The sequence below is a fragment of the Lonchura striata genome, chromosome Z (genome assembly GCF_046129695.1).
Source record: "Lonchura striata isolate bLonStr1 chromosome Z, bLonStr1.mat, whole genome shotgun sequence".
Taxonomy (NCBI): Eukaryota; Metazoa; Chordata; class Aves; order Passeriformes; family Estrildidae; genus Lonchura; species Lonchura striata.
Genome location: NC_134642.1, coordinates 24,056,085 through 24,071,991, shown reverse-complemented (window position 1 = coordinate 24,071,991; position 15,907 = coordinate 24,056,085). Strand labels below are relative to the sequence as shown.

Sequence of the window (15,907 nt, the reverse complement as noted above, 5' to 3'; positions counted from 1 at the left end):
GGTAGACAGCGTCAGAGAGTAGAAGAAACCTGCTGCAATCTATGAGGAAGTAATCAATGACTGCTGTACCCCTAGATGTTCACAACTCTATAGGACCCGACAGGATTCAGCCTAGGGTGACGATGGAGCTGGCAGATGGGCTCACCAAGGCACTCTCCACCATTTATTATCAATCCTGGTTAACTGGAGAGGTCCCAGATGAGTGGAGATTGGCCAATGTGACGTCCATCTACAAAAGAAAGATCCAGAGAACTAAAAGCCTGTTGGTCTGGCCTCAGTGCTGGGGAAAGTTATGGAGCAGATCATCTGGAGTGCAATCACATGGCACAAACTCAACAACTAAGGGATCAGGTCCAGCCAGAATGGTTTCAGAATGGGTTTAGGAAAAGCAGGTCCTGCTTGACCAACCTGATCTCCTTTTTCAACTAGATGACTCATGTAGTTAAAGAGAGAAGGCTGCAGACGTCAGCTACCTGTACATCAGTGAAGTCTTCAATACTTTCTCCCACAGCATACTCCTAAAGAAGCTATCAGGCCAGAGCTTAGAAAGGTAAATTCTTTGCTGGGTTAAAAACTGGCTGGATGGCTGGACCTAGAGAGTGGTAATAAATGCAATTCTATCCACTTGGCACACAGTCACCAGAGGTGTTCTCCAGAGCTCAATACTGGGACCAGTTCAGTTTAACAATTTAATATTAAGGATTTGGGTATGGATATCAAGTGCCCCATAGTCAGTTCACAGATGACACCAAGTGAGGCAGGAGTGTTGATATGCTGGAGGGTTGGAAGGCTCTGCAGAGGCATCTGGACAAGCTGGATAATAGGCTGAAGCCAATAACATGAGGCACAACAAGGTGAAGTGCCAAGTCCTGCTCTTGGATCACAATAACCCCAGGCAGTGCTACAGGTTGAAGACAGAGTGTCTGAAAAGCTGCTAGTCAGTAGTGTCTGAACATGAGCCAGCTGTGCCCAGGTGGCCAATGTCATCCTGGCCTGCATCAACAACAGTGTGGCGAGCAGGACCAGGACAGTGATTGTCCAGATGTACTCAGCCAGTACTTCAAATCCTATTTCCAGTTCTGGGCCCCTCACCAAACAAGGGCATTCAGGTCCTGAAACATGTCCAGAAAAGGAAAATGAATGGTCCAAAAGGCTGAATGGTCTGGAACACAAGTTATATGAGGAGTGGATGGAGATGGGGGTACTCAGGCTAGAAAAGGAAGCTCAGAGGGACCCTATTGCACCCCACAACTACTTGAAACAAGGTTGTAGCAAGATGGGCAGCTGGTGTCTTTTCACAGACAGCAAGCGAGTGACAGAGTAAGATGACGCACCCTCAAGCTGAGACAGGAGAGGTTCAGGCTGGACATCAAGAAGAATTTCTGCAAAGGAAGGTAATGGAATCACCATCCCTGGAAGCATTCAAGAAGATCTGGACAGGGCACTTAGTGCTACAGTTTAGTTGACATGGTGGTGTTTAGTCAAAGGTTGCATTTGATGGTTTAGAAGGTCTTTTGCAATATTAATTATTCTGTGATTCTACAGTACTGGTATACACAGATTAATCTGGCATCCATTTTAGATGCAATTCCAACAGAAGCCATAAATTGACAATAATACCTAAAAATGCCAGATGATGTAATTTTAGAAAATATTACCTGCAGAGTGCTGAGAAGTACCTTGCATTTCACTAGAGTGACTAGTTGATGCTTTAGATTCTGGTAAAGCTGTTGATGCAACAGAGCTTTCACCTGCATTTTCATTTAGTGTCCTCAGTATTGTGGTTATATCTTCCTGACTGAGAATGAGCTTTAAAAAAGATTGGAATGGAAATCAGAACAACTCTGTTTGCATAACTTGTGGTAACTAAAATCTGAGCTTACAAGTAAACAGATAAATCAAATTAATCTCATCTGAGTCTCTTTAGGATGCTGAACATTTATCTCAAATTCACATAACTCCTTACAGTAATTTCTACAAAGCAGTCACACATTATTTTGTTTTCATCTACAAACTTTCCCTACCAAGTTACAATTTAGAAACTGGAATGTCAGAAGATGTACACATACAGTTTGACTTACAGTTGACCAAAATGTTTATCTGCATTTAGTCACAAGGCACTTTACAGTAATACTTATGAGTTCTATTTCAAAATCTGGCAAATTGGTTTTCCTCACACATTTCACAACCTTTCTATTTTTTAATGTTAAATTAAAATATGCTCTCTTGAAATTTCAATTTACTTTTTTTTTTTAATGTTAAATTTAAATCATGCTAGGATGAATCCCATCTGTTCCCATAGATCTGTGAATATCTATGGGACACAGCAGCTCACTAATAACTATTCAGACTATTAACTATTCAGAGGTACAAATTCAGCACTGCTATTGAACAAATCAATAAACCCCAGCTTTTCCAATCCTTCATTGGAAGACATTGACAGATAAAAGGCTAGAACAGAATAAACATTTTTAACTAGTAACAGTAATTCACAGTACAAAGTCTGCCTGGAGTATCACAAATTAAATACAGACCTTAAATCAGATCTGAAATCTATTAATTTCCTTTTCCCCTATGAAACAACAAAAGCTGTTCTACCTTATGTCTTGGACTCAAACAACAATTTAACTAATGTTGGACATTTATAGAAAAAAAATGAATCTATTTTCCACAAATATTTTAACAGTTGCATTCAGAAACAAATGCTTACATTCATAGGCTTAAGTCGGCCAGATATTTCAATATCAGGAACTTCATTATACCATGCAGCAGCTAAATTTCTTTCAACAGCTACTTCCAGATTGACTGGCTGCAGCAACTGTACTTCAGTTTGCAAAGAATCTTGCTCATAGTAAGATCTGTGAAAAGAAGCAAAATACTTCCAGCTTTCACATATTTCACATTCTAAAAGCTACATTTCTGTCTTTTCCTCATCCTTTTAAATAATGCTATAAAACTGCCTTTTTACTACTCCAAATAGCTCTAGTTGAAGCTTTACTCCACCAAGTAGACCTCCTTCCTTTGTAGAGAAGAGGGATCAGGCACACAACACACAAACTCTAACAAGTCAGGACATCTTACCTGCTCTCCAGTGGAGAGTAATTCCTTCTTTCTTCAGTACTCTTCAACTGTGTTTGAAAAGGCCCTTCCATTCCCTCTCCCTCCATGAACCCCCTGCACCAAGGACCATGTTCAAACAGTTCGTAATGGCTATTTAACAGAGGACCTTTGCTGCTATGTATAGCTTGAAAATCTCATCAAAACAATCTAATACACATAGGTGTAGCCTGTCCCAAAGTAATGAATAATGTATAACTCTACAGTACTACACAACTTATCCTGAACAAATATTTACTTCTATTTAAAGATGTGCAGATTGCTCTTTTTCCTAAACCATACATTTTCATTGCTTTAAAAAATATTTGTTTGCTGTTACATTCCAAGATAATAGTCTGTCAGTCAAGAACCATTAACTAATTATTTAACTATTCCTTGAAGCTCTCTAACTGAAGAATGTCAAAAAGATTAAATGAATTCTAGAAAAAATTGACATTACATTACCTGTATAACTTCAGTTCACTCAATTTCACTGTCATAGAGTCAATAACAGGTGGAAGACTACACCGTGTTTTTGTTTTAGCAATAAAGAATTGGTTCTTCACAGTGATTAGACCAAGATCAGCCACCAGGACATTTGCAGACATTGCTGACTGTGGAATTATCACAACAGGTGCCTTGATATTGATATCCAGCGCCAAACGGGAACTACGCTCTGCTAACTCTTTTACACCTGTAGCTGCTTTCTCTGCTGTTCGAACAGTTGCCTCAGTAAGGGCTTCCTTGGCAGCTTGAAAGTTATTTATAAAAGCCTAGGAAAGGAATACAGATCTCAGGAATTAATTATTAAGAATTACAGTATCATTAAGAATTACAGTATTTCAAAAACACTATGAATCATAGTTATTTAAATAGCTAAAATGTTCTTTTTGCTATATACATTTTGTCCAAATTCTTGTCTAATTCTCCCCTCAAATATGATAAATTATGCATATATAAAAATAAATTTTTATACCAAATATTTGGAAAATTAGATGGTAAGAGCAATGACCATGTAACATGACTTGTAGGAATTACATTTTATTTAATCATATGAGCAGCAGAAGATTGATTTACTTAGCAGTATTTATGGAAAGGGGATTAATTTTCATGGTTTCTTACTTATATTTCAGGGTTATAAATAATGAATGGTATGTATATTTAACAGCTGTCTCAAACCATCTAAGAAAAACATTATTATTAACAATAGTAAACGTTCTTGCTTACTCATCTGCTCCACAGTAACAAACATATGTAGAAGAAAAATAAACCATCAAGCCCAGTAAAGTTTTTTACAATAGCATATAAGAGCTCTTACACAAATATGGGACACCACCCCATATGGAACATCTTATCCCTTGCTTGCTCTGACAACTTCACCTGTATGATAAGAAACAGTATCTGGAAAATTTAACTTACCAAAACAGATGAAACAAACTTGTTGACAAAAACTACCTGAATACACCCAACAGTTAGGTAAATACGATTGTCAACAACATCCATATTTGTATATGCAATGCCATCTGTAGCATTTACATATGATACCATTCTGAAGTTGAAGACTTCTTTTTCTGTGATGTAAAGAGCCTTAAGAAGAAAAAAAAATAGCATCCTAACTGTAAAAACTTACATACTGGAGAAACTTAAATTCAAAACAAAACGTAGTACCACACACCACTAGGACATTTTTACTTCAAGTATCTCAACAATAGACAGAAAAAAACTACCAAATTTTTAAAATCCACTGAAATAGCTGAAAATATTCAGCTGACATCTCAGCTTGAATAATTCTTTTCAGAAAAGTCAACACAGTTAGAGGTACAATGAGCAGCTAAATATCACAGTTGCACGAATTAGTATCGATCTAATAGTTACTGGTTGTGGGAGCAAAATTAATCTGTCATATCAAGAATATTACTCCCACCAAATACATAAAACATGACTGAAAAATGTCACAGTAGAGATTAGAGTCTAAAAGGTAATTTACTTTAGAATTCATTCAAAAAGAAAATCAACAATACATGCATATGCCTACCTTTTTATATAATGCTTTCTCATCAGAATCCAAAATACTGATGTTCTTCAATTTTGCAGTCACATTAGTTGCTGCTTTCTTCATGATCACTTGGCTGTCCAGACCTTAAAAACAAGACATATAAAATCTATACACTAATATAGTTACAAAGTTTTGTGTCTTTGTGATTAAAGGTTTGTTCCTACCTTCAATGTGAATTTCAGCTATTTTACGGTTTTTCTCTCTGATAAAAACACGCAAACATGATAAATCCGCACAGATAATGAGGTCAATAACATCTTCACACTTTGATTTTTTTGATGCTATAGGAAATAAAAAATAACAAAAGTTACCATTCTTCAATGAGGACATGTGCTATCTTGGTATCCCTTTGAGTTGCACAGAAAGCAAGAGGTTAATGCTCCTCAAGTATAAGGTAATAACCATAATGCCATCAAATGCTTTAATTCATACCAGGAAAAAAAATATAAAAACCTGACAACAATTCATGGCTTTTCTATTTACATTGACTTAGTGCTTCCAGTACACAGCAAAGGTATGCCTTGACCTATATGTCAGAAAAGTGCACATTGCTAAGGATACAACCCTAATAAATATATATATAATTTGAAGCATAATTTCTCATATCAAACATCATTGACAGGCTTGCAAAAATAGAAAAAATAGAAAGTACATTTGTTTTATTTCTCACTTAAGTGAAGAGAGATGAATGAAAGGAGGAAAAAATAATAAAGAAACTAACTTAATTTTTTGAGAACATCCTTCTTCTCCTCCGTTTTCTCATGGACTGGTTCTTCCACAACTTTAGATGCTTGTTTAGGCAGAAGATTATTCAGATAGTTCATAGCATTCAGCAGAGCTTCAGTATGCAAATGAACATCTAGAGAAGAAAAGTTCACCTGAAAGAAAAACTTCTGTTTATCCAGTATGCCTCTTTTCCCAGACTGAGATAATTATGTTTAAAAGAACTTATCATACCTTTATTTTCTGTAGAACATTCTGACAGACAGTTTTCAGTTCTGGTCCCTTAGTATCAGTCTATTTCACCAGAAGTGTACATAAAACAAACAAATCAGAAGTTTGTAAATTTCATTTTAAAAAACCTTATTTTTAAATCCACTACAACTTAAGTATTAAAAGATATTCCATTGAAGGAGCAGGCAGACTTCACACATGACACTCAAGACATTAAAAACATCAATAAGGAAAAAAGCTTCAACATCTGGTGCATTATTAATGTGATACGTATGACAGGCTTACAATTCAAAAGCAAAGTCTACTCTTTCCTAACCTTTGTATACTCCAGAGTGAGAAGATCATCTTCTACATTATCCAATGTAGTAATTATGTAAACTGGCTTGTCATTATCATCTAAAAAGAAATAAGAAAAAAAAGAATAAGGAAAATTACTTATTTCAAAAGAAAAAAAAAATCAAAACTTTCTTCATCTATAAACTGCCAGTTGGGCTACTATCTGTCATTGCTGCTTAAAAAAAACTCCTATTTTGCAGACATATAATAGTTAAACATCTACAATCTACAATCATCACCACCAGAACATATTTACCAAAGCACTAAAAAGTGGATGACCTCCTGATTGACTTGCCCTCAGCCCTGCATTTAAGTTAGGAAGTAAATCTTCCTTATTTTACAAAAGCCCTACAGAGTTTTTGAAGACAAATTCACAGTGTTATTTGTGAAGAATTCCTTGACCAGATTATAAATACTTACCAATATACTCTGGGCACAGAAGACCAACTTCACGAAGGAAAGCACTCCCAGTCATGTCAAATGTTCTCATTTTAAGTTCAGTACCTAAGCCCAAAATATCAAGCTGGAGCACAGGCATCTCAGTATCACCAGTAAGACGGCATAATTTAATTAAGACCTAAAAAAAAGAACCAAAACACACACCCAAAACCAATAAGGGATTATAAGAAGTATAAAAACTCCTTAATTTTTATACAGGACATATTTACTTACATTATACTGGTTAATGTCTATTTGTGTATTGATAATTTAACTCTATACAGCAAATGCCTTGAAGAGAAATAAACAATTCAACAAGCAGTACTGGTTGCTGTTATTATAACAAAAATTTCAAATATGCATGTATGTAATACCAAAGTAACAGTTACACAAACTACATTATTTTAAAAAAAAATTCTGTAGAGCACTCAGTAATGTTCAATACAGCCAAAACTAGATTTTCAGTCAGCACCAAGTATATATTACTTTAATTGGAATTTCTCTGAATTCTTCTCCTAAGAGTTAGATTCGCAAGCTGAATGTCTGGCAAGAGGATTTACTGCATATTCACCAAAGTATGACAACACTGTTGTTAAATAAATATGTAGCTGAGCTGTTGTATCTGACTTTGACAACCAAACAAATATATGTATTCTTCCTTTCCATGTGATGCTGTCTACAAATAAGGAAAATCAAAACAAAACCCATTAAGCAATTTTAAACTACAAGGACAACAGAGGTGATTTCCAATATATTCCTAAATTAATTTTTTCTTGAAGATTGTAAATTAATTGTCATTAGAAAATAACATAAAACACAGCATCCTTGTTTTAGACTAGTAGTTCTAAATATGGTCTTGTCATTACATAAACAGTACATTTCCGTTTTATTTGTAGTAGTGTAGTAGGTAGTATGCTAAAAGCTAGCTGTGGTGTGTTGAAGACATTCTGTAAACCCTACATAAAACAAAACTTGTAAAGTTAACTGAATTAGTATGATTTATTTTTAAAATAAATGTAAAGTAAAATACACTGAGTTGCAGGAATAACAGTGTCACAGCCATGATGGTCTAATGACAAAGTTAATGATAGTGTTACTATCATTAGTAACACTACTATCAAGTAGTGTTACTACTTTTACTAGAACTGATACAGTTAGCAAGTGTTCTTGCATTTGGATAAAGTACTCTTTTATCCCTCCCCCAAAGCCTAAAACAGCAAGAACACAAAAAACTCTTTGTAATGAAGGTGTCGTCCATGTGCGGACAACATATGGGAAAAACTAGAACGGAAAAATAAGGTGCTTGTTACAACATACAACATAAATAAAGGTTTCCCACTGACCACAGCAGCATCTGAAAAAAAGATGCCACAAGCACCTATTTAGCTAAAACAAAGATGTAATGTGATTTCTGAGATATAGGTAAAGAAAATTTAGTGACAAAGCGAGCTGGGAAATCAAGTGGATAAATCAAAGCACTTCACTGATGACAAGGATACAAAAGCACAATTATGGCTTGGAAAAAGCTCTGCAAAATAGTTTCAGGGAAAAATGGGGAATGAGTATCTCTGCACACATGAATTATAAACACAACAAACGTGGAAAAAAATTATAGTCCTGCTGTGCTTCAGGGAAATTTTAAACAGTAATTTTACCTCAGCTACTTCAAACTTTAGCTGGAAATCTGTCATATTTTTCAGAGATTCTTGTTTTTGTAGGTTGTTTCGCCTTGTATTGACAGCCTGCTTGAGGGAATCAGATGAGACTTCAAAAAATGGCACATCTTCCACAGGACTGCTTAGAGCATCATAAAATTCTTCTTCTGATTCTAAGGATTAATTCACAACAACATTATATATGCAGTTTACACAGCCAATATTTTACAGTATTATGACCTAGAGTTTTTACATCTACATCTATAAAAGCTTAAACATACAAGTATCTAGCTGACACCTAATAATAAAATCTGTTTCCATAACAACAGTGCCTGCCTCCCCAACTTTACACACACCTACAGCTGCCTCCATCATATAATCATAAACTTCAGATCTCATTAGCTAATTCCTTCATCAGCATTCTCTTCTGGCTTTGCAAAAGATGGCACAATCGATGCTTTGTCTTGCCTTCAGTGTGACCTAACAGCTTAACTCATCTGCTGATCAGACTGCTGTTGACAGTACAGGAGCCTTGGCCTCATTATCAGCCACACTACTTGGGATTTCTCACTGTTGTAGATCTCCCATTTCAGAGAGACTCCTAAGAGTTATCAAGCTTTTAATCTACTTTACATTACTGCAGAAATATAACCAAGATAAAAGAATGCACTATATATTGTCTGTGAAATTCTTCTTCAACTAAAAACCATAAATACTGAAGTAAAAGGTAATTGTGGAAGAAACAGCCTTCTTTAAAAACTCAACAAATTACATTAAGTATTTTGTAAAGCTTTAAAGCAGCCCTGAGATTTTGGAGGCTGAAGATAGAGAACTAACATAAATTGCTTAAAAGGACTGTATAGCTGTAGGTATAGTATAGATTAAAATCAGACTTGATTCAAATCTAAATCTACCTATTCAAATCTAAATCTACCTATCTAGCTATTACTTTTTCAAATTACTTGTTGCTAGCATGCATTCTCACTTCAGCCTAGTTTTTAAGAACTGAAAGACATTTCCACTCTACCTTTGAACACTTAAAGGAGCTTATATAAAAACAGATGAACGTATTTTTACACATACTGCATATGTGCTGAATTCAAAGCTATGAAATAGACACAATAACTTTGCTGATAATTTTGCTAGAGTTTGCTAACCACACAAATCATTAACTTGAGAAAGGAATAGTAGTCTCTTTCTCCAGTTGAGTGTTTTGGCATCACAAACATGACTGACACTGAAATAACACTGATATATTTGACTATTTTTCTAATGTAACTACTAGATGAAATGTTATCTAGCTAAGTTACTTTGAACAGCAAGGTAGTATTGAAGACAACTGGTTGTCCCACAGTCAATCTTCTGATTTATCCAGTAAAGTCAAAATGTTTATAAAGACACAGCAATTCTAATGGTCATCATTTCCCTGCCTTGTAATTTAAACAAATCCACCTAAATAGGACAGAAATCCTTCACCATAAGAAAATAATTAAAACCATCATCAGAGAACTAAGTACATGTTAAAGCTAAACATTTCATATTACTTCAAATGCCCTAAATACAGATTTGCAATAATATATGCCAACAAAAAATACAAAAAAAAAAAATCCACCATACCAAACAAAATTTTCTGCTATACCCTCAGGAAGGGAACAACAAAAACAAGCATACAGAATTTTACTGCGATAAGAAAATACTGAAGTCATTTGTACAGTGTCAAGCTATTTTTGTAAGCTAAACAGAATATAACACTACCCAGCCCTCAAGAACTTGAAACAAAGCCTCATAGCCTTGTTTCAATTATTATTCAAATAATAATTTATTATTTGAATAATAAATTAATTCAAATAACTCAAAAACTTCTTCACTTGACCTGCTTCTTAAGACTTTAAAACAGATTATACTACCTGACTCAGCAAATGAGTGAAGATCCAAAACAGGACACACGCCTTGAGATAAACGTGGCCCTGAAAGCACAGGGGACACTGTAGCCTGAAACAGGAGATAGGAAAATTTTTCTTGTATTTATTGTCATACTATTGCATGCATATATGTTACATCCAAGTTTTACAACTTAGGGAAACTTAGCTTAACTGAAATTCAATAAAATTAAACACATTACTAAAATTATAAGCATGGGGAGAAATGAGGCATAAAATAGGTAGAAGTAGCAGCTTTTGCACTTGCATCTAACTAGAGAGAACACTGTGACACACAGTGAAAAGGTTCAAACATTCAACTTCACAGACCAAAAGATGGTTAGAAATGGCACATTATATGAAAATTCACAGAAACCCTAGTTCCTCAAAGGACTACAATACAGCAACTTCAGAGAACAATAAAGATCAACAGTTCTTTACAAAACTTACTCAAGTGCTGGGTGGGGAAAAAAGTAAGAGATACGCAAAACATTAGCGCAGACAGGACTGCTTTCTATTTCATAGAATCATAGAAACATTTAGCTTAGAAAAGACCCTTCAAATCACCAAGTCCAAGTGTAAAACTAGTACTACAAGAGACATGGTTTAGTGGTAAGCTTAAATGGCACATCTACAAGCCTTTTAAATAGCTGCAGGGATGGTGAGTCATCCACTGGGCAGCCTGATCCAATGTTGGACAATCATTTTGTTGAAAAAATTTTCCTAATATCCTATCTAAACCTCCTCTGGAGTAATCTGAGGCCATTTACTCTTATCCTGTCACTCTTTACTTGGGAGAAAAGACCAACACCTCAGTCTTTCTCACAATGAGGAGCCTAAAACTGCGAACAGTATTCAAGGTGAGGCCCCCATCAGTGCCAAGGACAGGGGGACAATCCCTGCCCTGGTGCTGCTGGCCACAATATTGCTGATACAGGCCAGGATGCCCTTGGCCTTCTTGGCCACCTGGGCACACACTGGCTCGTGTTCAGCTGCCTGTTAATCTGCTGGGCAGCTTCCCAGCAACTCTGTCCCCAGCCTGGAGCACTGCTTGGGGTTGCTGTGACCCAAGCGCAGAATCTAGCACTTTGCCTCATTGAATTGCACTGCTTCAGATATTAGGGGAAAAAAAAAAAAACTGGTAAAGTACTGAGAGGAGGCCTCACAGTAGTCTTCATCTTTCTCAGAAGAGGAAGCAGAGGGGCAGACACTGATCCCTTCTCTCTGGTAACCAGTGACATGACTCAAGGGAACAGCATGAAGGAGTGTCACGGAGGTTTACACTAGGAAAAGTTCCCTTCCCAAGAAAGTGGTTAAGCACCGGAACAGTCTCCCCAGGTAAGTGGTGAATGCACCAGCCTGAGAGAGTTTAGACAATGCTCTCAGGTATATGGTGTTGAGTCCTAGGGATGGTCCTGTGTAGGGTCAGGAGCTGGACTTCAGTGATGCATGTGGGCCCTTTCCAGGCCAGGATAATCCGATTCTGAGTCTTCAACTGTGAAATGCAGTTATGCACAATTCATCATAACTGAAAATGTGTGACATGCCACCAGAGTGCACTCTAGAACAGGAATCCTCCACTCCATGTGGTTTCGTATATGATAGAATTAAATGCTCTTAGTAAAGGTATCCAAATGCTTTATTTATCAAGTCTCAGAAAGCAATCTCAGCAATCTGAGCTCATAAAGAATTCTTACCTGCAAGTTCCATATGCACATGTATTATATATGTGCCTTGCACAGAGTATTAAAGTAAGAGAACTGTGCACTGTGTGCCTTTTCTTTCTGAGTGCCTTTGGTCTTGGACTACAGGGTTGAGAGAAATTCTTTCCCTGCACCACAGCTTCTCCTATCCCTTGTCACTGCACCTTTCAAAGGTCAAGCTCCAGGCCATTGTTCACAATGTCACAGCATCAAATCTATACATATGGCAACAAGAAACACTCATCTTGAATACTGTTTCCAAGGCTACATTTTTCACCTCATTCTCAACATTCCTACATCTCTCCCGGGCTAACCCCAGGCTACATAATCTGACTTGACTGAATATATTCATGTCTACAAGTAATAAATAGACATAGTATTTAAGAAATAGGTGAAAATGTCTCATCTGTAACACTTCCATATTCTATGAAAACAAGGAGAAAAAACTGAAATTTGACTTCATAGTACCAAGTAACAAAAAACAGCCTTTTACGTGTCATCTTAGACTAAAATGCTGAGCACAAAAATGTAAAATGTTCCAAAATGTCTTCTGTTTTCACAGCTCAAGAACATTTCCACCACTAACTCAGAATATAAAGAAGAACACAGCAGATTTCACATTCTTTTCAGTTCAGAAATGATGGGATGTTAACAAAGTTCAGACTGTAAAGATGAAAGCATGGTAGTATACCTGCCACCATCAAAGCAGAAAATCCACTCAAATTAACTGAATTAATCAGCAATTGTAGTCTGTCATGTTCTGAAGTAAATGGAAGCTTGAGGAGACAGGTTAAAGCCTAAGTTTTGCTATGGATTCGCATATAACACAAATATATTTATACTTGGTTCACAGTCTTTCCTAACCTCATCTACTGTGTATCACAATCAATGTACACGTAATACTAACTACTTCAAGGTCACTTAAAATACCTCAGATGTTAACAGCTGAATTCTATAATTAAATTCAATATAGTCATTGTTATAAATCACTAGACAATGTGCATCTTATACATGCAAATTCTATTTAAGTAAAGTCCCAATACCTACCCTCAAAAAGTTATTCTGTGATTAGTTGCACAAAATAACAGAGACTAAGGTGCCTTTGGCTGAGTATACTATCAGTACATGAAGAGTGAAAGAAATCAGAATTAGCTAAAATTTTAATGGCACCACTAAAAAGATCGCAAGAACCACATGAAGAAAAACAGTCTTCACTGTACATATACTTTCAATAGGTATGCATATCTAATTGTTGCATTTACTGTTACTAAATATTATACTAATATAACCCACAGAAAATACCAAACTGCAGTAACAGCTTTCCACAACAGTACAGAATAATTTGTACAAAGACAGAAAGACAATTTTCAAATAATCTAAAAAAACCCCAAATACAAAGATGACCATTATTCCTGTAGAACGAAGTTAATGAGTTACTAAATAACAAATTGTTAGAAGTATTTACAAATGACAAAAAAATGGAGAGCCAAATTTTGTCTTTGCCTTTTATAAGAGTTCACATACATTCTAATAATAGGACTGCTTTACACACATATACAACATAGCCAGATCACAAAGACTAGCCATGTCAAAAATTAGTAACTGTGAGTTAATTTCCTAATTTTGTTAAGAACAGCTCAAAAGGTGAAATATCTTTTTCAGGAATAATAAGAAGGGGACAAACTTCTGTTCTGAAGAAGGTATAAAACAGTGACCCAAACCATTTTCACCAAGGAAAGCAAGTGGTGAAAGAGCAAGAACTCTCCAAACTAATTGATACAAGCACAAGAAAAAACTTCCACCCCTGAGCTACATTGTGTAAAGGACTTGAAATGAAAAAGCACTGAAGTCAGCTGAAAAAAACCTGCTACTTTTGCCAGGCAGGCATTGTTTATAAAACAGATATAGTGAGTATTTTTTGTTTGGCTTTTGTCACTCTCATCTAACCTAACATAATACTTGAACTTCAAAAATTTCAGCATTTAATGTTTTCTTCACTACACAAAACAGCTGAACCCAAATTCTGCAGCATTATGATACATTTGTAAATTTGAAGGTACAATTAAACTAATCCTCAACAAAACTGAGTATGCTTGTTAGTCAAGATTATTATGAACTACAAATTGCTTCCCATAGTAGTAAAACTCTGAGGGGCTCTATTTTAAATTGGAACACTGGACAACTATTTCATGATTATTGGCTAAAGTTCACGAAAAACTAACTAAACAGCAATAAAATTTTCTACAGCTTTAGAGAAAGAGCTAACTTTTTCAAGAGGCTCTAAGTCAATGCTTGTTCATCATTTTTTTGTGCACCTTTCAAAACTGGAATGCTAATATCAAGAAGGTATTTTTCTGATCATTTTTAATGAAATCTCTTTCAAAAATCTTACCTCAGTCACTTTTGGAGGAGAACTGGTAGCAGGTGCACTTTCTGGCATAGGAATGCTATCAATTAGCTCCAAGATACTTGTCACCTTCTGGTCTGATATTTGGATAGAAAGTAAAGGCAACTGTCCTGACAGTTTGAACCTGTTTTTTAAAGAACCAAAGTTCCACAGTTAATTAATCTCAAAATTATTTCAATCAAACTTCACATTATCTTTCTTCTGAAAAACATGAAAGTCTTCAGGGTCAGAAAATTCTTCATGTAACCACTGCATGTATTGTGTATATATACATAAACATGTGTATATATATATATATATATATATATATATATATATATATATATATGTATATATCTGCAACTCTTCTGTTGCTCACAGAAAGGTTACTTGTTCAGCAACTATCCACTTAGTAGCATAATTGCAACAAAACTGCAAGGAATTCAAATGAGTTCAATGGTCACTGAAAGACATACAATCAAAGAATCAAAAAACAGAGACACCAAATCATCTCCTTTTCAGATGAATAAATGCAAAAGAGGGGCCTTCCAAACTAAGAAACTAATTTGTAAACATCTGCTACATTAAACAACAGTTCTAGTAGTACGTTTTGCTGTAAAAGTAACATCTTTCCACTCATTTTTCTCAAAAGAACTATGCTGTTCTATGTAGGCAGTTCCAAACATTAATTTAAAAATTCTGAGAAAATATAATATTGTGTTTACATGACAGTATACTTATAAAAACCGAATTATAAAGGATCAGATACATGTACACTAAAAATACATTTTTATGTACATATATATATGTGTAATTGATGTGAGCATAATATTCAACTAAACTATATATCCAACCCTATTCAACTATACTAAAATTTATAGTTTCGGGGATTCTTGCTGACACAAAAGCTACAGTTAACCTTTATCATTTGTGCCCAATGTGATACAGAGAAAATTTATGCAGAAATTTTTCAGAATCAGTTTGACACATTAACTGCCAAAGCACACCTGGTAGCCAAGACAAACAGGTAGTATTGCAATACTTCAACACGTGTACTCATTAAGAGAAGACACTCCTTAATCCAGGTTACATCAGGGTAATTTTTAAGAGATGTGAATTACCAACTGATTAAAATTATGTCATTCTGTTATATGACCATAGAAATGAAATCTCACTTTCGAACATAAAATTGTATGTGAATTATATTCCCCTTATTTGACCTCCTTCACCAGAGAAAAACAAAGGAGGGAAAACATTAGGATGTTTTTTAAGCATCAAAATTCAGAATCTGGCCTCCCAGGTTTCCAGAAGGTGGCAGCATTACGTAATGCAATCAGTGATCATTATTAACAGTACTAATAATT

The 15,907-nt window shown here is 35.4% G+C and overlaps 1 protein-coding gene across 6 annotated transcripts in view; it reads right to left on the bottom strand.

Moving 5' to 3' along the window:
- Positions 1 to 15,907, bottom strand: part of VPS13A (vacuolar protein sorting 13 homolog A) — a 106,193-nt gene that overhangs the window by 58,571 nt on the left and 31,715 nt on the right. For all 6 annotated transcript variants that reach the window (XM_021530522.3, XM_077790188.1, XM_077790189.1 and 3 more), the window contains exons 23-35: positions 14,550 to 14,688; positions 10,443 to 10,527; positions 8,536 to 8,708; positions 6,863 to 7,019; positions 6,423 to 6,502; positions 6,110 to 6,169; positions 5,874 to 6,030; positions 5,317 to 5,433; positions 5,132 to 5,235; positions 4,516 to 4,683; positions 3,562 to 3,869; positions 2,711 to 2,858; positions 1,659 to 1,809 (exon numbers count right to left, since the gene is read on the bottom strand). In XM_021530522.3, the coding sequence (XP_021386197.2) occupies positions 1,659 to 1,809; positions 2,711 to 2,858; positions 3,562 to 3,869; positions 4,516 to 4,683; positions 5,132 to 5,235; positions 5,317 to 5,433; positions 5,874 to 6,030; positions 6,110 to 6,169; positions 6,423 to 6,502; positions 6,863 to 7,019; positions 8,536 to 8,708; positions 10,443 to 10,527; positions 14,550 to 14,688 (1,847 nt within the window). The remainder of the gene's footprint in view (positions 1 to 1,658; positions 1,810 to 2,710; positions 2,859 to 3,561; positions 3,870 to 4,515; positions 4,684 to 5,131; positions 5,236 to 5,316; positions 5,434 to 5,873; positions 6,031 to 6,109; positions 6,170 to 6,422; positions 6,503 to 6,862; positions 7,020 to 8,535; positions 8,709 to 10,442; positions 10,528 to 14,549; positions 14,689 to 15,907) is intronic.